At 35.1% G+C, this 27,216-nt stretch overlaps 1 protein-coding gene across 1 annotated transcript in view; it reads right to left on the reverse strand.

The window, feature by feature from the left end:
- LOC122739593 (40S ribosomal protein S9-like) overlaps positions 1-13,683 on the reverse strand; it is a 47,568-nt gene extending 33,885 nt beyond the window's left edge. The window contains 2 exon segments of the mRNA XM_043981264.1: positions 3,901-4,062; positions 13,664-13,683. Of these exon segments, the coding sequence (XP_043837199.1) occupies positions 3,901-4,062; positions 13,664-13,683 (182 nt within the window).
- Positions 13,684-27,216: the final 13,533 nt, after the last annotated feature.

The following is a 27,216-nucleotide window of genomic DNA, read 5'->3' on the forward strand; positions in this document are numbered from 1 at the left end:
TAGGGTTCTCATTTTAATGAATGCTGAAATATTGGTACAAGGAATTATTTCTCTAATTGCTCTTTCCTATATGAATTGGCATACCAAACCTCTATTGAGTGATTATACATTCCAGGTATCTTCAATATATTGAGAATGATGGAGTTAGCACAATATAATCCAAGAATAGGAGGACCTCACTATCCATAATTCATTAACAAATATTTATTAAACATTTGCAATGTGTTAGGCACTGTGCTAAGCAATTTGCACATTTACAAAAACATCAAGACAGCCTCTGCTCTCAAGGAACTTACATTCTAACAAGGGAAGACAACATATAAAAAGGAAACTGAAAGTCATGAGGGAGGGGACAAATGTAATAGCCACAGATCATAATGGTCAATAAGGAAAAAATATGATTAATCCTTTAATTTTCCAGACCCTTCCCCAAAATAAAGTTTTCAGGAAGACCTCAATAACTAGATAAGGGGTCTGCAGGAGCTCAGGTAGGAGGAAGTTGAGGTATGCTAAGTCAAGAGAGTGAAGGATTTCTGACCCAAATCGATTAGATGTAGGAAATTGACTAAGATTCTTAATACAACATCACTTTATAGAACACAGTAAAAAAGAGACAGGAAAACAGAATAAAACAAAAACAAAACAAGACAAAAAAGGTATTAATTTATTTAATAAATATTTATTAAGCACCTACTATATCGTAGTTAATTGCTGGGGTTACCAAAAAGTAAAAAAAAAAAAAAAAAGAATGAGCAAAACACAGTCTTTGATCTTAGGGAGATTACAGTCAATGTGAAAGACATGTAAAAAAAAGAAAGAAAACTTCATATATGATAAATAGGAAAGAACTAAAAGACAAAAGTACTAGAATTAAGAGGAGTTGGGGAAGACTTCCTTAGAAATTGGGATTTGGGGGCAGCCAGGTGGTGCAGTGGATAGAGCACCAGCCCTGGAGTCAGGAGTACCTGCGTTCAAATCCGGCCTCAGACACTTAACACTTACTAGCTGTGTGACCCTGGGCAAGTCACTTAACCCCAATTGACTCACAAAAAAAAAAAAAAAAAAAAAAAAAAAAAAAAAGAAGGAAATTGGGATTTTATTTGTGACTTAAAAGAAGCCAGGGAGGTCAGAATTCAAAGTAGAAGAGGGAGGCATGGGAGACAGCTGGAGCGAATTTTCAAAGCCAAGCTATGAAATAACTTTTTTGGTGAACCACTTGGCCAATGTCAATGGATTGAAAAGTATAAATTGGGGATTAAGGCGTAAGACTGGAAAGGTAAAAGGCAGCAGGTCATAGAGGGTTTTGAATGCCAGAGAATTTTGTATTTGTTCCTGAAGTTCATAGGAAGTGACTTTATTGATAGGGGTGAAGTGATCAGATGTTTATTTGAGGAATATTACTATAGTGGATAAATGGAGAAGGATTAGAATAGGGAGAGACTTGAGGCAGACAAACATACCAATAGGCTAATGCAATAATCAAGTCAGGAGGTGATGTGCTAGAGTAGTGGCAATGTCAGAGAAATGAAGGGAGGCATATTGGAGAAATATTGTGAAGGTAAAATTGACAGACCTTGAAACAGCTTGGATATGGGAAGGGAGAAATTATGTGGAATTCAGGATTACCTCTAGCTTGCAACTTGAGGGAATGGGAGGATAGTGTCATCCTCTATAAGAATAGGGAATGTATGGAGTGGGGGGGTGGTTAAGGGAAATATGCTGAGTTTTGTTTTGGCCATTTAGAGTTTTATATATTTATTGGGCATCCAGTTTGACATGTCTGAAAGGCAGTTGGAAATGAAAAATTTCAGCAAAGAGATTGGGGCAGGAGAAGCAGATTTGAGGACCATCAGCAAAAAGATGGCAATTAAATTCATGGGTGTTGATGAGATAACCAAGTGAAGTAGTAGAGAAAGAGAAGAGAAGAGGATCCAGGACAGAGCTCTGAGAGAAATTGATAGTTAGAGAGCATTATCTGGAGGATAATACAGCAAAGGGAAAAGGGCAGTGGTCAGATAGGTATGAGGAAAAAGAGGAAAGAATGAAAAGAAGGGTGTGCCAAAAACCTAGAAAGAAGAAAGCATGAAAGAGGAGAGAGAGAGAGAGAGAGAGAGAGAGAGAGAGAGAGAGAGAGAGAGAGAGAGAGATCAACAGATACAAAAGCTGCAGAGAGATCAAGGAGAATGAGTACTGACAAAATATCATGGGATCTGGCAACTAAGAAATCATTAGTAAATTTGGAGAGAACAGTTTTGATGGAAAGATAAGGTCAGAAGCTTTATATATTATTATATTATATTACAAATATTATTATATTAGATATAAATAAAATATTTAATATATTATTTATATTTTATATGTGTTACACATTATAAGGGTTAAAAGGAGAGTGGATGTCAGAGGAGGCAAATTGTTGGAGGAGATATGATGGAATGGGATCACTTGAACAGGTACAAGGACAGGTAAACAGAATAAGGCTGATTCATCATGTGAAACTGAGATGAAGGATAAGAAAGTGTCAGAAAGTACCTGAAAGATTGGAGATGAAGAACAGGAGAAAAGAAGAAGCTCAAGGCCAAAGGCCTCAATTTATTTATTTTTTTTGTTTGTGTAAAATATGAGGTGAAGGGGCAGCTAGATGGCGCAGTGGATAGAGCACTGGCCCTGGAGTCAGGAGTACCTGAGTTCAAATCCGGCCTCAGACACTTAACACTTACTAGCTGTGTGACCCTGGGCAAGTCACTTAACCCTAATTGCCTCACTAAAAAAAAAAAAATGAGGTGAGATTCTCTGCTTAGAGAGTTGGGGAGGTAGCCATGAGAGGTTTGAGAATGATTAAAAGATTTGGAAAAGACACTGTGGATAATGCAATAGGTATAGTAGGACTGCCTACTAGCAATGAAGACTAGATTGAGACTGTAGTTTAAATTTATAAAGAACTCAGTAAGAATGTTTCTGTGATTTTATCCACCTTTACTCAGTAGTATATGTATAAGCACAAAGGTGATGAATAGTAAGAATGATCTAACATGGAGGCTTGACTGGGCATAACTGGTGATGTGATAGAGATTTTAGAGAGGAGGACAGAGTAGAATTGAAGCAGTTCACCAAGAAGTCAAGAGAAGGAGAAGAGAGGGTGTCTGGTGAAGGGGAAACAGCCTGAGAACTGAAGAGATAAGGGATTGCTGTTCACAGTGAGAATGAAGAGTAGGGTTTTATATCAGGGAAGGCAGAGGGAAAGGTGAAACACCAATAGATTATGATTGGATAAGTTTTCAGAATTCTTGACCATCCGGGACATTTGTTGGTCATCATAAGTTCAAGGGCTTGAACTACTTTGTGTGTACCTGGGGTGGGGTGGGGAGAGGAATATGGCTCCTGCGAGAATAGTAGGTTAAACAATTGAGTGCTTAGTGTATTTGAAGGATAATAAAGGTGTATGTTAAAGTCCCCTAATACTATATTGAACTCATTGAAGAAGGATGGGGAGTGCCCTAGGGGTCTGTAGACAACTGCTTCCAGAATTTTGATTGGATGGTAGAAATAAATATCATAGTAGTTTTTCCTTTATTCTTGAAAAGGACCATAACATCAGGGGGATGTCATGATTTTCAGTGAATTAGAGTTAAGTGAGAGAGAGCTATGCAAATTACACATTTCTGTCTCTCCACTAGAGCCTTCTGGGTCCATTGGCAATATATATAAGGATGATGGAAGATGGCCCCAGGTGCTTAAGGCAATGGCTTGCTGAAGCTCAAACAGCTATTAAATATTTGCAGTCAGATTCATGTATACAAGTTCTCCTAAATTCAGGGCAAGTGCTCAGAGAAGGTGAAAATGTTTCCCTATATTGGAGGTGGGGAGGTCTAGTCCCAACAAATTCAGGATGGAGTAATTCACCTTGGTGGTGGTCTGTGGAAGACTGGTTTGGATAATGTATCAACCGAAGGAAGAAAATGGTTGGCATGTAGATAAGGGTGCTTGGTCCCAAAGAGGTCAGAGATCACTTGAACCTGAAGGGAGCAGGATGTTCCAAGAGAAAGGTGTGGAGGAAGATCATTCCTGTAAAGGGAAAAGGGGATTGGTTACATCTTGTTTAAAGATTCAGATGATTGCAATAACAGTGGTGTATACTGGAAGCAGTGAACATGGCATTTTAAGTCAGTGTCTAGAGAGAGGTAATGGAAATAATGCATACATAGTGCTCAGCACTAATAATAAGAATTTCATAAATGATTTCTTCATTCATATGTCAGACAGAGGTTAAACCCAATTTTTCGTGGAATGGAGGCTAGCTTTCTATCTAATACATCAGGTTGCCCATCTTCAAATTGCCTACAAAACCATGTACAGTACATCAGACATTGTGGAGGCTCAATCATCTGCTTATCTCTTTTGATTAAATGAACTAAAAAGCAATTTCTATTTCTTAGATAAATATACTTATACTACTTATAGGATCCTTTGAACAAAGCTATTCCTATGACCTTAAGATGTTTGCATCGTTTTACAAAATGTAGCTATTATGTAAATGGTTCATTCAATTCTTTTCTAGTTTTCATATCTTTCATTGTTCAAGTGTTTACTGAGCAATAATATTTTCTGCCTTTAATGTGGGGCAGTTTATTGTTCTGGGATGCCTAGAGAAGGAACAGCAAGTACATTTGAACATATCTATCAAATCCATGAATGCAAATTATTTTAAATGTTTAACATTATATATGTAAATTTATACAAATTCATTTTGAAAATTATATATGGTGATACTTTGTAATGGTTCCTATGGCAAATAACGATCCTTTATTGCATCAAAGTGAAGAAAATCATTACTGCTCCTTACTCTTGTGGTGTCTTTTTGTGATACATTCAATAGTTAACAATAACTCAAAACTATCAGCACTCTAAGAATTAGTGAGAATTCCTCTCTCTCTCTCTCTCTCTCTCTCTCTCTCTCTCTCTCTCTCTCTCTCTCTCTCTCTCTCTCTCTCTCTCTCTCGTCCTGATTCCAAATTGACAGTCTTTCCATTACATCAAGCTGCCCCTCAATTTGTGATTATGGAAAATAATGAGCAACAATAAATAATCAAGTCCTAACATTCTCTACTAAGAGAGTAAGTGCAACAAAAGTCCAGAGAGGCTAGGTAATAATGTCAATTGAATTTGAAGAGAAGTTTATGGATGACATGGGAATCTTACCTATCCTTCAAGGATAGTTAAGATTTTAATAGGAAGGGAGAGTATCTTTCTGTGGATTTATTTAATTTGCTATAAATGCACTCAAAAGACACATTATGACATAATGGATCAAGAGCTGTATTTATAGTAATAATGATAAAAATAAATTATGAAGAAATTAAATATTTTATTTGTTTCTAATAATAACTATGAAGCAGGTCCTATTATTATCTCCATTTTATTGATGAGGAAACTAAGCAACATTGAGTTTAAAAGACCTGCCCAGCATCATGCAGCCAATAAGTGGCTGAGGCTGGATTCATGCTCTAGTTTGCCTGTGTCCATATTCAATGCTCTCTCCCCTGCACTGTTTACCTGTCCTTAGAATCAGGAATACCTGGAGTTCATCTTGGCCTGTCATATGTACTATTTGTGCGAGAATGGATAAGTCATTAAACTGCTCAGGGCATTAAGAATCTGTCTCATAGGGGCAGCTAGATGGTGCAGTGGATAGAGCACCGGCCCTGGAGTCAGGAGTACCAGCCTCAGACACTTAACACTTACTAGCTGTGTGACCCTGGGCAAGTCACTTAACCCCAATTGCCTCACTAAAAAAAAAAAGAAAAAAAAAGAATCTGTCTCATAAAAAAAGAAAAAGAAAAAAAAAAGAATCCCTCTCAAATTATAAATTGCAACCAAGGTTCCCATTTACATTGGAAGAAGTGTTTCTCATACATGAGCATTCTATGCTAGTATGTAGCAGATGGTACAATGGCTAGAGTGCTGGGCCTCAAGACCAGATATATCTGAGTTGAAATCTGGCCTTGGATTGTTTTTGACTGTATGACATTGGGCAAATAAATCAATTAACATCTCTTTACCTCAGTTTTCTCATCTATAAAATTCAGGTAATAGTAGCCCCTTCCTCCCACGGTATTATGAGTATAAAATAAAATAACAATCGTGAATTGATTAGCACAGTGCCTGGCAGACAGTATGTGCTATATAAAGGTTTGTTGTTTTTCTTAGTGGATCCTTGGGCAAATCACTTAACCCTCAAAAACAAAATGGAAGCATGACCCAATGTCTATTCTTATATCAACTACACAAAAATACACTATCAATTTTTTTTATTTGTACTGATTCAGTTATTAAATTCAACTTTCAGTTCTGAATCTATCCCTTTCTTCTTCCCTACCTAGAGAGCCATCCCTAGTATATGGGGTAGTTATAGTAGTGATTTTCATTAACTGAGTGTATTCCAATTGACTTGATTATATCAATGGTTAGTTTGAAAGGAGCACATTGCAGAGAGCTGGATACATGTTCTGTTACTGTGCTATGAGATTTTGACCCTCTCCTGGAATAACAGAATAATGGCCAATTTTTTCCTTTCACTGAAACTGGGGTAAACAGTCTCCTGTGAGTCAGGACAATGGCATTTAGTTTACATTAAGCTATAAAGCTCCTTTCATTGACTTTTGTGCCCTTCTTTCATGGGACTCTCTTCTTCTTTACTTTAGAGAGTATGGGGAGGAAATTTATGACTCCTTCCCCTTCCCATTAATAATGAAGACTCATTGGCAAATCATGCAGCAATTGTTATTAACCTGTGCTTTCCTAGGTGACCTAGACATAGTTTCTCTAGAATGCACCATCTTTTACTGATTGCATGTTGAAACACTGATCAGTAAAAAATTATGAAGAAGAATGGCTATTTCCAGTTCAGAAATATTTCAGGCCAAGTATTTCTGATGGTGTGAGTCTCATTCCAGATGCCCAGAAGGAGACTAATTCTGCAATATCAGGCTTATCAGAGGACAAGATGACCATCAGTCAAATCATGCTATAGTTGAAGGACTCTATCACCTGCTTGGCCAGATATCAGAATCTTTGAGTTGTTCAGACAATTTAGGTCTAAGGTATCTGACCCAAAGTCCCAAAAAGTGCTCTTTAGAATTTCTGGGGGAAAATCTATATATTGGGTCATATGAGATGATCCATTTCTATAATTCTTCTATAATTCTTAATGTGTTCCTATGAGTTTTCTATTATTTTCATTGGATTAATTACTGGAGGAAATAAACTTTATTATGTCTGATATTCAATTGGGGAATTTCATTTCTTTTTTGTTGCTTTTTTTTTTAAACTGGACCCTACTCGCAACATTATTTTTTTTGTGAGACCCTAGACATGAGTAGTATCTAAATTAGTTTTAGGGATTTCCTTGTAGTTACTCTGGGATCAACCTAATGTACCAGTGAGAATGAGCATCCAGGTAACTCTGTATGGTGTCAGGGCCCCAAGGATAAACCTGAATCTATATGAACCCAATGCTAGGCCTTCTGGTGGGAGGAGCTGTTTGTTTCTTTTTTATTATTTATTTATCTTCTAAAGATCTAGAACAGTGCCTGGAACAGAGTAGTTACTTAATTCAGTTTCTCAAGTCTGATCTCAGGATAAGATTAGTTCTAATTTTAAGGAATTCATCTCCCTTTTCTCCATTTACATTGTTGCATCCATTACACATACATACATATACACACACATATAACATATATACAAAATATGTGTATGTATATGTATCATATGTGTATATGCACACAGAGAAAATTATACATATACACATATGTATAGGTTTGCATATTACATGTGTGTATATGCATATATGTACATATATATGCATATGTAATATATACTGTGGTATATGCTCACATGTATATGGAATACATGTAAAGAAAAAGAGCAAAAGCTACTCTGTATAGAAGATGAGAGAGAAGGAAAAATTTATAGTAAGTACCCTAAATTTAAAAAAATACAACTATATCATATATAGATATATAGATATAGATAGATACATAGATATATCGTATGTATGTATATATACATATATGTACATGTATACATACATAATTCTACAAATGCACACACATATGCATGTGTATATATGCACATGTGTATGCATATATGTGCACATGTATCTACTTAATTATGCACACACATATGCATACATATAAATATATCTATATCTATCTATCTAGATGTAGATATAGGCATCAGTATAGACATAGACATAGACATAGACATAGACATAGACATAGACATAGACATAGACATAGACATAGACATAGACATAGACATAGACATAGACATAGACATAGACATAGACATGTCCCCTCAGGCCCAAAGCATTTCAGAAATAGTAAGAGTGAACATAGATTTTTTAAGAGGCAAAATGGATAACAGTATGTGACTGATGGTAAGGGGGTCACCCTAACTGCAGTTTCGGTGTCTTTTTAGAAAGAAAATAAGAATAGATACACTTTTAAACTTCTCATTTTTTTTTTGAATCAATGAGATTTACTAGTAGTTGTTTGGAGTGATTTGCAGTTCTTCATAGTTACTCCACTTCTGTTAAAAAGTCTAAGCACAGAAATCTCCCTCTCATACCCCTGCTGTAGTAATGTCAAGGGAAAAAAATCACAATATTATTTATTGCCCCTTAAAGGTAAGGTACCCTTTTTTTTAAAACTAGCCAAGTCATAATAAGCAAGATTTCACCACAGGGTATGATGTTCTGAAATTACCCTGGGACTCCAGCTGCCTATTCTGTGGTTGGGACTACCAAAGTTATTCAGAACAGTAAAGCATTGAAAGAGTTTGTCAGTTTTCTTACACATCGTTATGTAAAAAACAGACACTAAGCTCTAGACAAGGAAATTTCATTCAATAAAATTTATCAATGTATATCGGGCACCATTTTGGGAACTGGGGATACAAACAGAACAAAAAATCCTATGCCCTAACACCTCTAAAACATAACTCCCAGGTAACTTTCTTTATGGAGTCTTTCCTGATCCCCTCCCCCTTGCAGTTCTCAACCTCTAGAAATTACTTTGTATTGCTTTCTATATAATTATATGCATGTATGGTACATCAACCCAATAGAATGTTATTGGCTCAAAGGCAGGGTCCATTTTGAAACTCAGAAAATTTTCTCCTAATCCTTACGGCCCAGAATAGTTTATTGAAAATTATAGATAATTAATAAATTTTTGTGGTACTGTATATTTGTATAAATATGAGATGACCTAAGGAGAGAGAAAATATTAACAAACATTTAAGTAAAAGACTTCCCAGAAGAGTTACCATCTGAGATGAATCTTCAAGTTCAGGATTCTCTGAAGCAAAGATGATGATTGAATATACTCTAGGTGTGTGTATGTGTATGTGTGCATACACATAGCTAGCATGTGAGCTAGGCATTCTGTGCAAAGAAAATCATGTAGGAATTCACTAGGGATTAGGTCCCTGAAGTGGGAAACAAAGTCAGGAAACATTAGTTAATTTCCACTTTCTAGCAGTCTGTTCATGTGCAATCCATTTAAACTCTCTGAACCTCAATTTCCTTTACTGTAAAATGTGGATATATGAATTATATTAGTTTCATCTATGTTTTGTTTTAAGACAACATATTCAAGCTTGACCTGCATTGAAGCCAATATAATCAATCCACAATGGTATACAGCAGCTACATACTTGGGAATTAGAATGAAGAGAAAAAAAAAACAGGTGTATGAGAGAAGTTGAGAAGGGAAAGCTTAGCACACAAAGCTAATTAGTAGCAGAAGCAGGATGTCAAAGACCTTTGCATTTGCTATAGAAATTTAATAAAATGTTGAGGGTTATGAATGTCATTTAAGAAAACATACACCTTTTGTCTGCTCTGTCAAATTTCCTCATAACTTCAGGGTGTTAATTGATATTTGAGACTGGGAGAGGAAAAGAGATGGTCCAAAATTACCGGGTAATAAGAAAAACAAAAACAAAAACAAAGAAACAAAAACATAGCCAAAAAGAATAGGATGATATAACACTACTGGAAATCAAGAAAGAAATCTGTTGTTATTACTTTTTTCCCCTCCTTTTCCAAAGTGCCTTGTATGTTAGAACTGAGGAAGTCTTTGATTAGGAGTGAGTGAAAGGTAGATTTTTTACAAAGAATATAAGGCTACTTTTGAATGACCCTGAAAAAGGTAAGAACGTTTATCTTATAAACACATCTTGTTCTTTCTGTGAGGTGTCAGTTCCTTGGGCTATGAGCAATCAACTTATGAAACTTGAACAATCGACATTTGGAAGTACTCTTTATTCTTTCTCCACAACTATTTTGAAGTTTAAGATTTAATCACTCTTCCTACAACATGCTTTTTTCCTTCCACTGGGCGAAGCTACCCCACAATCACTTCCTTCTCTGCACTGCATTTACTCATGGAGAACACAAAAGAGGGAAGAAAACTTGTCTAAATCCTCTGTATAGGTAGATTTGAAAAAAACAGACAAAACCAGCAAACTGGCTCAGAATTTCAGTATGACCCCTAAATGAAGCATTTATTTAAGGGTCTCCATCTTCCTATCATTATTCTACAATCTTAAGCTGACCTGATATTCGTAATTTTTTTTTTAATTTAACTACACTCAGCCTCTCTCCTTAGTGCCAAGATATATTCATTCTAGAAATTAAGAAAAACAAACCAACAAACAAAAATAAGAGTTTCTGTCCTGTCTTGTGGAAATTCAACTTTTTTTTCCTGCATTTCTCTGTCTCAGAAGCATTGAAATTATTATTGTTTTTGAGGTTTGGATGTGTATATGATTGTGTGTGGGGGTGGGGGAGTATATGTGTTTGTATTTTTTCTTTCTCATGTGTGACTGCATATTCTTGATTTGAACATTTAGTAACTAATTAATTGGTCTGGTGAAACACTTTTTTCTCCACTAAAAGTACAGCTCTCCCATCTTCCTCTGCTCTCTCCTGTCTGCCCATAAATCTCTTTCATTTTTCCTTTCTTCTGATTCTAGCTTTCTTTCTTTGATCCTCCCTCCACCATACACTGTCTTCATCTCTTTTTAAAAAAGACGTTTGGTCCTGTTGGCAAGATATCTTGTAATATAGACACATCTATAATGAGCTTTTTTTCCCCTTTTTTTCATATGATGGTTGCTGGGAAATACAGATAATTACTAGTTGTGTGACCCTAGGTAAGTCACTTAATTTCTGTTTGCCTGTTTTCTTATTTGTAAATTGGAGGAAATGGGGTAGCTAGGTGGTACAGTGGATAAAGCACTGGCCCTGGATTCAGGAGTTCCTGAGTTCAAATCCGGCCTCAGACACTTGACACTTACTAGCTGTGTGACCTTGGGCAAATCACTTAACCCCCATTGCCCCCCCCCCAAAAAATTGGAGGAAATAATAAAAACTACTTCCCAGGTTTGTTGTAAAAATCCAATGATAGAGTGTTTGTAAAGTGCTTAGCACAGTGCTTGGCATAGGGTAGGTACTATATTAATTTTAGCAATCATTATAAACTATTATTATTCCAAACTATTAGTCCAGTACCAGGTACAGGGTAGGTACTTAAATGGTTGCTTATTAATGAAGTACTTGATTAAAAAATAGCCTAATGGAAATTAGGCAATTAGAGCATGACCAGTGATGTGATAAATGAGACTTTAAAAAAAAGCAGTCATTGTCTACTGAGGGTTGGATGGAGGTATGCTTTATGTCCATTTCTTACATTGTATTGTAAGAAAATAAGTATCTACTATTCCCAAAAGGCTATGAAGCTGAGCATACCCACATGTACAAAGACTCACATGTACAAAGAATATTTATAGCTGCTCTTTTTGTGGTGTCAAGGAATTGTAAATTGAGGGGATGCCCATCAATTGGGGAATGGCTAAACACATTGTGGTATATAAATGTAATGGAATACTATTGTGCTGTAAGAATGGATGAGCAGGTGGATTTCAGTAAAACCTGGAAGGACTTACATGAACTGATGCTGAGTGAGATGAGCAGAACTAGGAGAAAATTGTAGACAGTATCAGCAACATTATGTGTTGATCAACTGTGATAGAATTGACTCTTCTGAGCAATACAATGGTCCAAGAAAATGCCAAAGGACTCATGATGGAAAATGCTCTCCAAATACAGAAAACAAAGAACTACAGAATCTAGATGCAGATGGAACCATACTATTTTTTTGTTTGTTTTTCTTTTTTAAGGTTTCTTCTTTTTGCTCTGATTCTTCTTACACAGCATGACTAATGTAGAAATATGCTTAATGTGATTTTATATATAACCTATATCAGATTGCTTGCTGTCTTGGGGAGGGGTCAGGGAGGGGAGGAAGGGAGAAAAATTTGAAATTAAAAATCTTATAAAAACATATGTTGAAAACTATCTCAGGGGCAGCTAGATGGCACAGTGGATAGAGCACTGGCCCTGGAGTCAGGAGTACTTGAGTTCAAATTCGGCCTCAGACACTTAACACTTACTATCTGTGTGAGCCTTGGCAAGTCACTTAACCCCAATTGCCTCACTAAAAAAAAAAAACAACCAAAAACAAACAAACAAACAAACAAAAAAAAAACTATCTCTACATGTAACTGGAAAATAATAAAGTACTTTTATGAAAAAAAGAAAATAAGCATCTTATACCTTGTGGTTGTGGCAGGAAGTTCTCTAACTGTACAAATTGTGAAGAGAAAGCACAGAAAAATTTCAGGAATACAAAGACATATCAAGATTTGAGAATGATACTAAATCATGAAGAGATAATTTATCAAAAGCAAGCCCCTTAACTTAGGCCAACTAGTTTTTCTTAACTGTTATTGTAGTGTACAGGAGGAAAACTATACTGAATTTGTCATTTTTTCCCTTTTCTTTCCATTTTTTTAAATTTTAAGGAAATTGAAGTTAAGTGAATCAACCAAGGTAACAAGGAATAAGTGTCTGAGGTAAAATTGGAACTCAGATGCTCCTGACTTTAGAGTTGGTGCTGTATCCACTGTGCCACCTACCTTCCTCATGTCATTATTTTCTGAGGTGCACTTTTGGACAGTGAATAAAGAGATGAATTTTGAATCAGGAGGGCATTGAATTTAATTAATGTAGCCAATCAGAACTGTAAGAAGACAAGAAAGAGGTTTAACTTCTTTGAGCCTTAGTTTCCTCAACCGAAAAATGGGGATAATTATATTTCTAGCTTTTATATTACAGGATTGCCATTAAGATCAAATAAAATAATATATTTAAAGTGTTTTGCAGACTTTAAATAACCAAAAAATCTTATGTCCAAATAGACTTTTTTTTCTGTTTATTTTTATAACCCCTATTAATAGCATAGACCTTTTGTCATGGTGGTACTCAACTATGATTGTTGAATGATAATTATCAGAAAAATTGGATTTTAGTATATACCTCTCCATCACTCAGTTTAAGGATAAAAAGAGATGAATTTTACATAGATAGAGATAGAGATAGAGATAGAGATAGAGATAGAGATAGAGATAGAGATAGAGATAGAGATAGAGATAGAGATAGAGATAGGGATAGTATAAAGGAATTAATTGTGATTTGGGGTTTCTATGACCACATCTTTGCCTAAAATTAGAAACCCAGCACATGCCCATGCACACTGACCTTACACCAGTCACCAACATGCCTACATAGACCTGGCCAAATTATACTGTAGGGAAGCCATGCCATGATGAGAAGCCTGGTGAGGACAAGTCAGGTGGTCTTCAGTGTCCAGAAGCTGGCTGGCTTGCATTTGTAGAGTCACCTATTAGTTCTGTCAATCAGGGCTGCCAGCCAATTAGCTTGGTGCTGTGTGTGTGGACAGCCCTGTTTCCTGTGGGAGAAGGGGCTTCTGGGAGAGAGAAGGGAGAAGAAGACTCACTTCTGCGTGCGGGAGAGAGGAAGAGAGATGCTGGTGTGGTGGCAAGTTTCTCTATCCCCTTTTTCATTGTCTATAGCTCTATTAACTTCACTTTTGCTATAGGTTTGCTCCCATTAATAAAAGCTGTTTTTTGTTTGTTTTTTTAAAGAGGCTGTTAATCTCCTTTCTTACCCCAATATTACAGTGAGCCACCCAATTAACTCTACCCATACTAATTTTGGCCCTTACAATAGAGATAGAGATAGATACAGATACAGATATAGGTATACATATATGCATGCACATAACCTACATATATCCATACATATGTATATATTTATATATGTAAATGTAATGCATGTGTTTATTATATGCATGTGTATGAAATTCATCAACTACACATAAAACTCATACATATATACATATGCATATGTAATATACCATATATACTATACATAAGCTATATATAGTATATATGTGTGGGTTTTTTCTTTTTCTTTTTTTTCTTTTTTTTTTTAAGTGGGGCAATGAGGGTTTAGTGACTTACCCAGGGTCACACAGCTAGTAAGTATCAAGTGTTTGAGGATGGATTTGAACTCAGGTCCTCCTGAATCCATGGCTGGTGCTTTATCCACTGCACTACCTAACTGCCACCCTATATGTGTTTTTATATATAATTATTTGCAAATATCAAAGAACTACAAAAATGTTAACCTCTCTCTTATTAGCCTATACAGAAATCCCATGCAATACTTTTTCATTGCTTAGTTATTCAGCTTGGATGAATATATCACATTTCTTCAGAGATAGCATTGATAATTGCTTAACCTTCAAAATGTCCCTGCATCCTCTTTTTTTTTTTTTTTTTTTTTTGCGGGGCAGTGGGGATTAAGTGACTTGCCCAAGGTCACACAGCTAGTAAGTGTCTGAGGCCGGATTTGAACTCAGGAACTGCTGAATCCAGGGCCGGTGCTTTATCCACTGCGCCACCTAGCCACCCCGTCCCTGCATCCTCTTACAAGACTTCTTAGTGGATTTTTCTCTTCATAACCATACATCCTAAATTCATAAGCAAGTCTCTAGAGAAAACTTCTCCATCCAACTATTGTTTCTTGAATACCAAAATAAATTATATTAACAGGACTTGTAGCAATGAAGTTTGATTTCTTAGAATACTTCATTTCCTATTAATCAAATATCATTCCTTAACTGAAATTTGTCTTATCTTGATACTTGGGATAGCTCAAAGATTTCCTTTTGTCCATTGAATACTACAGTGGAAAAAGAATTAAGAGGCAAAACAACAACACAACTGAAATGGATATTATTGGGATAATAAGAAATGGTATTGGTGATGTCTTTTGATTTGACTGTAAATTGGATTAAAGTGAGGCAGGGTTGGGTGAAGTATTGCTACTGGACTCCAATGACTCCATAAGAGCTAATGAATATAATCTATTGGATATTCACCTACACATAATAGCTATGGCTATATTTTTCACTTCTTCAGAGGTATTTTCTTTGTTTTAACATTATATCAGGCTGATCATAATTCTAATTGCAGATTTTTAAAAGGTTACTTTATGGCAGTTCTGAAATATATTGAGTTTTTTTGGCTCTCCATATTCCCTTAATTTTAATCCCAGAATCATCTTTTATGAAAGAGCAGTTTTGGGAACTGATAATCCTAGATAATTACAAACTCAGGGATATTCACTTTGCTTAATGTTCCTTCCCATAGGATTATATGAATGGGTTAATTTTCATTTCCTTTCACAAAGAGCTGAAAAGGTCCTAATAACTTGGAGGAAGTATCAATCTCTTTTTGGCTTTCTCAGTGAATGCCTTTCATTGCTGAAGGGAATGCTGTCTCAGTGTCATCTGTTAGTCAATTACTTTAGCCTGGGTACCCTGCATATCTATGTTGTTGTTGTTTTTTGTTTAAAGTATTACTATTTATCCATTTAGCAAAAATAACTAACTGCCTCTTTGCCCTCTCCTCTTCTGCAGGAGTAGGCCATCAGATTCTCTCCCTGACATGTAAACATTTCCAGGTGGTTGCATGAGTAGGAAGATAACCTTTGCCTCACAGAGGCATGCTATGTTGGGTCCAGACATCATGCTGTTTCAAATTCTGCAGTTTCAAAAAAAGCCATATTTACCACATCATCCCACTTTCAACATGCTTCACACTCACGCCTACTCATGTTCAAAAGATGCCGGCTGGCAAGCTTTCCTGGGAGAAGTACATTTGTTAAGAAAAAAAAAAAATCCCCTCTGCTAGTCTGTGTATCTATGTTGGTGTATCTGTTTGCATATTTTAGTGAAAGGAAAATACATAAAGAGGAGAAAGAAAAGGAAACATGGATAAAGTCTTCTTCCCTTTTCTTTTTCCTCTGAATTTCTTCACAAAGCTACCTAAAAAAGCTTTCATACTAATGTTTGAATAATTAGGTATACAGTGTCTAGATTTCCCACAGGGAAATAAATGGTCTAGAAGTTTCACTTCACTGAAACAATAACTAACCAACTGGGTTATTTGAGAAGAGATTAAAAGATATACATTAATCAGAAGAAGGAAAAGGGCATTCCCACCCACTGGACCATAAAGATGGTGGCATAGCCCTTTCTCATGGTCAGAGGAATGAAATAATAGCTCTATCAAATAATAATAACAATATATGATTAAGATTTATAAAGTAATTTACATATATTAATTCATTGGATATGCATTACATATAAGGGAGGTTCTATTATTATAATAATTTTACAGATGATAAAACTTATACTTACAAAGTTTGACTTTCCCAGAACAACACAGTGTCTATGAGAGAGAATTCAATTTTTCCTGATCTTTATATCAGTTTTCTGATTTTAATTCTACTACTCAATCTAGTCGATCCTGGCTCTATATATAATTATCTGGCTTCCCAAATCTTTGATATTCTACCCAAGTCAGTACCGACTCTTGTCCCTGTCTATTGCCCCAAGGAGCTTTTATTCAGTCAAGGGAGAAATCAAGCACATATATTAGCACATATATAGACAAATACAGATAAAATTCAGGGCCAGAATGGTGGAAGTGGATAAGGAGTTGGATTCTGAATCAGTAACACCTGGTTTCAAGATGCACTAGTAATGTATTCTGAATATGTTGCCCATAACAAGTCATTTAACAGTATAATCCTCTAGGAAATTTTTTCTAAGACTATAATAGGTAAATAATTTGACAACCTTCATTGGTTGAGAGAGTTCATCACCCAGTATTCTCTAAAATTGAAATGTAAGTTCTATTTCCTATCTTTTAAAAAAATGAGAACAACAACACAAGGTAGTAGTAGTATTAACATGGAGGAAGCTAGTATTTGGGTACTTGATATCTGCTAATGATACATACACAGCCATTTTAATGTTATGTAAAATTTGCTATACATTATCTCATTTCATCTTCACTGTATCTATGTGAGGGATATGTTACATTTATCATTAGGTTGGAAGTGTAGCAAGGCTAGGCTTCGAGTTATGAAGAATAAATTAGAATCCTATCTAACATACCCACTAGTAGAGTAGTCCTACTCCCAAAGTGTAAATTTTCCAAACCTCAGATTCTTAATCTAGAAATGTTAATAATAGCGTGCTTTTCGGAATGAGATTATATGAAACATATATTGCAAACCTTTAAGTATATATAGATAACTGTGATGGTGATGCTTGCCATTATTATAAGACTAATGAGGGGCAGCTAGGTGTCACAGTGGATAAAGTACTGGCCCAGGATTCAGGAGGACCTGAATTCAAATCTGAACACAGACACTAGCTTTGTGACCCTGGCCAAGTCACTTAAGCCTCATTGCCGCACCAAATTTATATATACATATACATACATACACACATATATACATATATATATATACATATGCATATATACATACACAGACATATACATATACATGTACATATACATATATGAGTAATGATGATGATGGTTTTGATAATAATTATCATCCCATTATAATAATTTTAATATTCATTGTAGCCATACCTTTCCAACCTAAAAGCAATGTTAGAAACCCTACAGAACATTTAAGAATGAGAAGATCACATGGAGAAAAAAACTTCATGCAAGGCTCTATATCAACTAGTAGTCAACAAAGGAAATACCATTGGGACTTTGGGGAAGATAAGAATCTTTGGTATAAAATTTTTCCTGATACACTGTAAAACATCAAAATGATAACTTCTACTGCCCTCTGAATGTCCACATAAACTCTACACTTCTTCATCATCATCATCATCTTCTTTTTATTTTTTATAATTCCTTAGGTAAAACATGTCATATCATATAATTTATGATGGGATCAAATATTTTGAATTGGAAGGAACTGCAGGGGCAATTAAGATTAATTTATTCATTGTATAAATTTAAAAACAAACAAACAAACAAAAACAGAAGGCAAAGGCAGAGGTGATATGAATTACCTAATTTCAAATAGCCTCTTTGGGGGCAGAATCAAAATTTGAAACTAAATTTTTACTTCAAATCCTTCATTTTTCCATTGTCACATGTTTATTCCTGCTTTCACATTCTAGTTGTATTACCTTACTGAATTTCTTACCAGATCTATGCTCACCATAGTTCCTTCCAAAACTGGATTCTATTTATCCTCCTAGCTCCACTTGCACTAAATTTAGTTGTCTCTTCTAATGTTTGTGACCTTTGAATTTCCTACACAATTATCAACAGAATTATCTAAATCCCTAAATTTTATTGTTCTTTCCACATTAACAAACTAGATCTTGGCTATTAATATTATATCATTTCTATGACTCTATTGAAGGACAGTAATGTCTTTGCCCCTTGCCTACTCCGGTACACTTCATAGGCCCAGAATAAGACATGCACCTTCACTCTACCATATATAAATTTTAGTTGTTTAGACATTATATTTTGTATTATAATGTGAGCTCCTTGAAGTCAGAAACTATACAATATATTTTTCTATTGTTTATATCTATAGCATAATGCCTGCAATTTTAATGTGTTTTTATAATTCCATTGACAAAACTATATAAAAAAAAACTTTTATAATGTTTTATTTCCTAACTGACATTCTCTTTGCTCTGCTAATTTCAGACCTTTCTTTTGACAAGAGGGACACTTTCTATTTTTTAATCAATCAGCATTTGTTAATGGCTTGCTATACCTGGGCACTGTGCTAAGCCATAGGGATTCAAAAGACTAAGGCAACAATTAAACACCCGATGACCACAAGAACCTTACATACTATGCTATTTATCTTCACAACTTACTCTTTATGCTTGTTGAGTTAAGTGATTGTTTAGCAGGCCATGTTTAAATTATCACAATGAAATTATCTTCTAACCAAAAACAGCTTGCAAGGTCAAAAGGAGGGAGCTGCTGTGCTGAGACAGGTCTCTACTGGTGCTGAGGTGAATCTCTTTTTTTTTTTTTTTTTCCCTGCTGGGAACCAGGATGAAGGCTTGCGGAGCAGTGGCCCAGGTTTGGGAGGGGCACAGGTTCATCAGAGCTGACAACTACAGCACACAAAGCTGGTTGAATAGAAAGTTAATCTAGGGTAATCTGTGGACAAGAAAATTATGAAAAAAGAATCAGCCGCTTGGAAGAGGAAGCACAAAGAATTGGCAGCTTAGAAAAGGAAGCACAAAAGGAAACCTGAAGAAAACAATTCCTTAAAAAATTCATCTGGCTAAATGGGAAAAAAAAGGTTCATAATCTCATTGAAGAAAACAATGCCTTAAAAATTGAAATTGGACAGTTGGATGGTAATGAATCCATGAGACTCCAGGAATCAGTCAAGCAGAATCAAAAGAATGAAAAAAAATAGAAGAAAATGTGAAATACCTCATTGGAAAGACAACTGACCTGGAAAACAGATCCAGGAGAGACAATTTGAGAATCATTGGACTGACTGAAAGTCAGAAAAAGAGTCTAGACATCATATTTCAGGAAATTATTAAGGAGAACTACCCTGATATAATAGAATCAGAGGATAAAATTGTTATTGAAAGAATCCACCAATCACCTCCTGAAAGAGACCCCAAAAGGAAAACTCCAAGGAATATTGTAGTCAAATTCCAGAATTATCAGGTGAAGGAGAAAATACTTCAAGCAGCCAGAAAGATGCAATGTAAGTATCATGGAGCCACATTCAGGATTGCACAGGAACTGGCAGCTTCAATATTAAAGGATAACAAAGCTTGGAATATGATATTCCAGAAGGCAACGGAGCTTGGAATGCAGCCAGGAATCTATTACACAGCAAAACTGATTTTTCCTTTTCAGGGGAAAAGATGTACATTCAATGAAATTAGGGACTTTCAAGGCTTCCTGATGAAAAGACCAGAACTGAATAGAAAATTCGATCTTAAAATAGAAGACCCAAGAGAAGTTTAAAAAGGTAAACAGGGGGAAAAGTTACTCAATAAGTTTAAACTGTTGACATCTATACAAGGGAAGATAATACTTATAATTCTTGAGAATGGTATATGTATTTGGGCAAACGGAAAGATTATACACAGAGGGTATAAATCTAAACTGTCTTTGATGTGATGATATCAAGAAAATGAAGGGCTTAAAAAAGGAATTCATGGGGAGAAGAGGAAAGGGGAGGGGGAATGAGGTGAATTACATTATATGAAGAGGTGAAGAAAACTTATTACAATAGAGGGAAAGAAGGGAAGGGTGAACATTGTTTCAACCCTACTCTCACTAGATTTGATTCAATGAGGGAATAACATATATGTTCATTTGGATAAAGAAAATTGGCTTATTCTTTAAGGAAGTAAAAGGGTAAGGGGAAAGGGGAGGACTGATAGAAGGAAGAGCAAAAGCAAGGGAGAAAATGGTAAAGAAAATGGAGGGAGGTAAAAAGGGAGAGCAGATTAGGGGAGGCTGGGGTAAGAAGCAAGATGTTGGTGAGGAGGAATAGGATGAAAGAAGAAGGGAAAGTACAAAGGGGGTAAATAGAATGGAGGGGAAAAGACTGCTAGTAATAATAATTGTGAATGGGATGAACTCTGCTATAAAACAGAAGCAAATTACAGAGTGCATTAAAAACCAGAACTACAATGTTATGTTTATAAGAAACACATTTGAAGCAGAAAGATACACACAGAATAAAGGCAAAAGGCTGGATGAAAATATATTATGATTCAGCTAAACTCAAAAAAGGAGAGGTAGCAATCCATATCTCAGACAAAGCAAAGGCAAAAATAGATCTTATTAAAAGAGATAAGGAAGGAAACTACATCTTGCTAAAAAGGTACTATAGATAATGAAGTAACATCAATATTAAACATGTATGCACCAAGTGGTACAGCATCCAAATTCTTAGAGAAGTTAAAGAAGTTACAAGAGGAAATAGACAGTAACACTATACGAGTGGGGGATCTCAATCTTCCCCTCTCAGAATTAGATAAATCTAGCCACAAAATAAATAAGTAAGAAGTGAAAGTTGTGAAGAGAATACTAGAAAAGTTAGACATGATAGATGTGAGGAGAAAACTGAATGGGGATAAAAAGGAATAAACCCTTTTCTCAGCAGTACTTAGCACATTTTCAAAAATTGAACAAGTATTAGAGCACAAAAACATCATAGTCAAATATAGAAAGGCAGAAATGCTAAATGCATCCTTCTCAGATCATGATGCAATAAAAATTACATGTAATAAATAGCCAGGAAAAGGTAGACTGAAAATCACTTGGAAACTAAATAATTTCATTCTAAAGAACAAGTGGGTCAAACAAAAGATCATAGAAATAATCAATAATTTAATCCAAGAGAATGACAATGAGACAACATACCAAAATGTATGGGATACAACTAAAGCATTGCTTAGGGGAAAATTTATAGCTCTAACTGCTTACATGAATAAAAACAAGAAAGAGGAGATCAATGAATTGGGCATGAAACTTAAAAAGCTAGAAAAATGACAAATTAGAAATCCCCAATTAAATACTAAATTAGAAATTCTGAAAATTAAAGGAGAAACTAATAAAAGTTGAAAACAAGAAAACTATATAATTAATCAATAAAACTAAGAGCTGGTTTTATGAAAAAAATAAAATAGATAAATCACTGGTTAATTTGATTAAAAAAAAGAAAGAAGTTGGGGCAGCTAGGTGGTGCTGTGGATAAAGCACGGACCCTCGATTCAGGAATACCTGAGTTCAAATCCGGCCTCAGAGATTTGACACTTACTAACTGTGGGAACCTGGGCAAGTCACTTAACCGTCATTGCCCTGCAAAAAAAAGAAAGAAAGAAAGAAAGAAAAGAAAAGAAGAAAAGCAAATTACCAGTATCAAAAATTAAAGGGGTGATTCTACCACCAATGAAGTGTAAATTAAAGCAAGAATTAGGTACTATTTTGCCCAACTGTATTCCAATAAATTTGTCAATCTAAATGAAATGAATAAATATTTACAAAAATACAAACTGCACAGGTTTACTGAAGAGGAAATAAAATACTTAAATAAGCCCATATTAGAAAAAGAAATTGAACAAGCTATTATTGAACTCCCTAAGAAAAAATCCCCAGGGCCAGATGGATTTATAGGTGAATTCTACCAAACATTTAAATAACAATTAATTCCAATATTATACAAATTATTTGGGAAATTGGGTGAAGAATGAGTTCTACCAAATTCCTTTTATGACACAAATATGGTGGTGATACCAAAACCAGGCAGAGCAAAAACAGAGCAAGAAAATTATAGATCAATTTCACTAATGAATATTGATGTGAAAATCTTAAATAAGACATTAGCAAGAAGATTACAGCAAGTGATCACCAGGATGATACACTATGACCAGGTGGGATTTATACCAGGAATGCAGGGCTGGTTCAACATTAGGAAAACTATTAACATAATCAATTCCATCAAGAAAGAAAACTAACCAAAATCATATGATTATCTCAAAAGATGCACAGAAAGATTTTGACAAAATACAGCACCCATTCCTAATAAAAACACTAGAGAGCTTAGGAATAGGTGGAGCTTTCCTTAAAATAGTAAGCAGTATCTACCTAAAACCATCAGCAAGCATTATATGTAATGGAGATAAGTTAGAGGCCTTCCCAATAAGATTAGGGGTGAAACAGGGAAATCTATTATCACTTCTATTATTTAATATTGTACTAGAAATGTTAGCTTTAGCAATCAGAGAAGAAGAATGAATTAAAGGAATTAGAATAGGCAAGGAGGAAACAAAACTCTCACTCTTTCTAGATGATATGGTGGTATACTTAGAGAACCTTAGAGAATCAACTCAAAAATTACTTGAAACAATTAACAACTTTAGCAAAGTAGCAGTATATAATATCAATCCATATAAATCTTCAGCATTTCTATACATGACCAACAAAGCTACTTGGGAGTCTACTTGCCAAGACAAACCCAGGAACTCTATGAACACAATTACAAAACTTTTCACACAAATAATATTAGATATAAATAATTAGAAAGATAGTAATTGCTCATGGATAGGCTGAGCTAATATAATAAATATGACAATCCTACCTCAATTAATTTACTTATTCAGTGCTATAAAATAAGACTACCTGAAAACTATTTCATAGAGCCAGAAAAAAAATAATAACAAAATTCATCTGGAAAAAAAAAAAGTCAAGAATATCAAGGGAAATAATGAAAAAAAGTGCACAGGAAGGTGGATTAGCTGTACCAAATCTGAAGCTCTACTATAAAGTGGTAGTCATCAAAACTTTCTGGTACTGGCTAAGAAATAGAGTGGAGGATAAATGGAATAGGCTAGGCACAGGAGACATACTAGTAAATGATATTAGTAATATACTGTTTGATAAACCCAAAGACTCAAGCTTCTGAGATAGGAACTCAGTATTTAACAAAACCTGCTGGGAAAACTGGAAGAGAGTATTGCAGAAATTAGGCTTAGACCAACATCTTACACCTTATACTAAAATAAGGTCAAAATGGATACATGATTTAGACATGAGGCGATTCCATAGGTAAATTAGGAGAGAAAGGAATATTCTATCTTTCAGATCTTTGGAAAGGAAAACAGTTTATGACCAAACAAGAGATAGAGAATATTATGAAATGCAAAATGGATGATTTTGATTACATTAAATTAAAAAGGTTTTCTACAAAGGGAAGCAATGCACCCAAAATTAGAAGGGATGCAGGAAGCTGGGAAACAATTTTTATGGCCAGTACTTCTGATAAAGGCCTCATTTATAAAATATATCAGGAACTAAATTAAATTTATAAGAATCCAAGTCATTCCCCAACTGAGAAATGGTCAAAGGATATGAACAGGCAGTTGTCTGATGAAGAAGTCAAAGCTATCTATTGCCATTTGAAAAAATGCTCTAAATCTCTAATGATTAGAGAGATGCAAATAAAAAAAAAAACTGTTAGGTACCACCTGACACCTATCAGATTGGCCAATATGACAAAGAAAGAATATAATATAATATATGTTGGAGAAGCTGTGGACAAATTGGAACACTAATGCATTGTTGGTGGAGCTGTGAACTGATGCAAACATTCTGGAGATCAATTTGGAATTATGCCCAAGGGGCTCTAAAGCTCTGCATACCCTTTGACCCAGCAATACCACTAGTAGGTCTTTTTCCCAGAGAGATCATAAAAAAGGGAAAAGGACCCACATGTACAAAAATATTTTTGTGGTGGCAAGGAATTGGAAATTGAGAGGATGCCCATATGTTGGAGAATGGCTGAACAAGTTGTGGTATATCAATTTGATGGAATACTATTGTGCTATAAGAAATGATCAGCAGGAGGAGTTCAGAGAAACCTGGAAGGACTTGCATAAACTGATGATGATCGAGATGAACAGAACCAGGAGAACGTTGTACACAATATCTTCAACATTATGTGTTGATCAACTATGATAGACTGAATTATTCTCACCAATTCAACTGTATAAGAAAGTTTCAAAGGACTCATGATGGAAAAGCCTCTCCATATCCAGGGGAAAAAAAAAGGAACTTTGGAATATGGATGCTGATTGGACCATACTCTTTCTTTTGTTTTTGGTGCTGTTGTTTTTCTTTTTTTGAGGTTTTTCCTTTTTGCTCTGATTATTTTGGTATAACATGACTATTGAAGAAATATGTTCAATGTTGGAATTGTACCACATCTACATAATAGATGTTGTCTTGAGCACCTTGGGGGATAGTCTTTTTGTACACTTCCTCCTGAAGTCATCATGGTATTGATCATTTTAATATGGACTACCCTCAAGTCATGACAGACTACAGAATTGATTGATGTTAGCCTATTAGCCTTGGTCATTGTGTAGTGACTGTCCTCTATCAAAAGAGGATGTGAACTCTATTTGAGGCCATGTGCTCTCTCTCTTTGCTACCATATGGTGCTGGGGGGGGGGGATGGGGAGTACTTTCCTCCTTCTTGTGTTAACTGCCACATGGTCAATTCTTTGCTGGTATTCAATATTAATTAATAATTAATAATTACTGCAAAAACAGGTACAAAGCTAGATAAAGAGAGAGAGAGAGAGGGGCAGCTAGATGGCACAGTGGATAGAGCACCGTCCCTGGAGTCAGGAGTACCTGAGTTCAAATCCGGCCTCAGACACTTAACACTTACTAGCTGTGTGACCCTGGGCAAGTCACTTAACCCCAATTGCCTCACTAAAAAAAAAAAAAAGAGAGAGAGACAGAGACAGAGACAGAGACATCTATGTACATATATACATAAAGACAGACAGACATATATGAAAGCATTCTACCTAGAATAATTAAAAAAAAAACACTGATCATTTACTTAATCTTATAAACCCTACCTGTTCATCAGCTCTCACACTCATCATCTGCCCATTTCAGACCTAAAAGAAATGACCACTTATTAATCTACTTAGATGTCTTCCTTCCATTAATCTGTCTCTTCTAAATGATACTGGAATCAACCGTATATATTGATCTTCTGTATTTCACTTGATCAGATATCTGTGGTGCCTCCTGACTGCCTGAGCAAAGCTCAAACCCTTCTTTCATCTTGTACTCTATCCCTTCAAAATCTGCCTCTAGATAGCCTTCTTAGCTTTATCTTAGACCATTTGCTTCTACGGAGTGCTATCTTGAATTCTTTGAGGGCTTGCTGAGGTATCACTGGGGTTCCCTAGCCACGTCCACTAGATAAGGCAGCCTGAAATCCATTAAATAAACAACCAAAACACAAAATTGTATATTCAAAGACATACCCAGTAAAAATCAGGGGAAAAATATTTAATGTGGAGTATTAGACAGAGATGGAGACAGAGAGAGAGATTCAAACTACCCTCAAAATTGCCTAAAGCTATTCATCCAGTGGTTTGTTTTATAGTGTAGTTCACACATTATATATATATATATATATATATATATATATATATATATATATATATATATATATATATATATACACATACATATATATATATATATATATAATGTGCATGTGTATATGTGTGTATACACACACATATAGAGAGATATATAGATATATTCATTCTGAATGCAATAAAATAAAATTTACTTTATCTGAAGATGAAATATATTATAAAAAATATAGAGAATGAATAAGAAAGATTTAATGAAAGCAGAAAACTCCTGAGGGTTAACAATGACAATTTATCAGAAAGTGGTGACTCAGAGAAAGCAGGGAGAAGCACAGAGGGAAAATACAGTGTTCTGGTTGGAATGTACCAGCAAACTCTTTTCATGTATATTCCCTTTTAAATCTTTAATTGAGCCAATCATATTTCCAACTACTGGTGTTTATGTTCAGTTAGGGATAGCAGCAATATTTTGTTACAATTGTCTGGCTACTTATCTAGCACATATCTTCACCCTAAGTCTTCAAATTTCACATTCCACATTTCACAATATTTCAGCCTTTCCTTCTAGCTAGGAAAACTCCAATTCCCATCAGCCTCCTTGATAATAAAGGACTACACCATAGTTATATCCCTTAACAATCAAATGTAGATAAAGGTAGGAAGTATAACAATGCAACATGCACTACACTAAATACCCAAATTCCTGGATTGGGATATTGCTCTTTCACATATAAATCATATGAAATTAGGAAATCACTTTTAACTGTTTAAGTCTTAGTTTCTTTAACTTGATAACAGGAACTTACAGCTCTTGATTAGAGAACTTTATAAAATTTCAAGTCTTTTGTGTAAGCATTTTTTTTTAATTGGGGGAATAACAGAAAAGAGATATGTGTTGGATATTTCCAGAGAATGAAAGAATTTTCTG

This window comes from Dromiciops gliroides, chromosome 2 (genome assembly GCF_019393635.1).
Source record: "Dromiciops gliroides isolate mDroGli1 chromosome 2, mDroGli1.pri, whole genome shotgun sequence".
Classification (NCBI taxonomy): domain Eukaryota; kingdom Metazoa; phylum Chordata; class Mammalia; order Microbiotheria; family Microbiotheriidae; genus Dromiciops; species Dromiciops gliroides.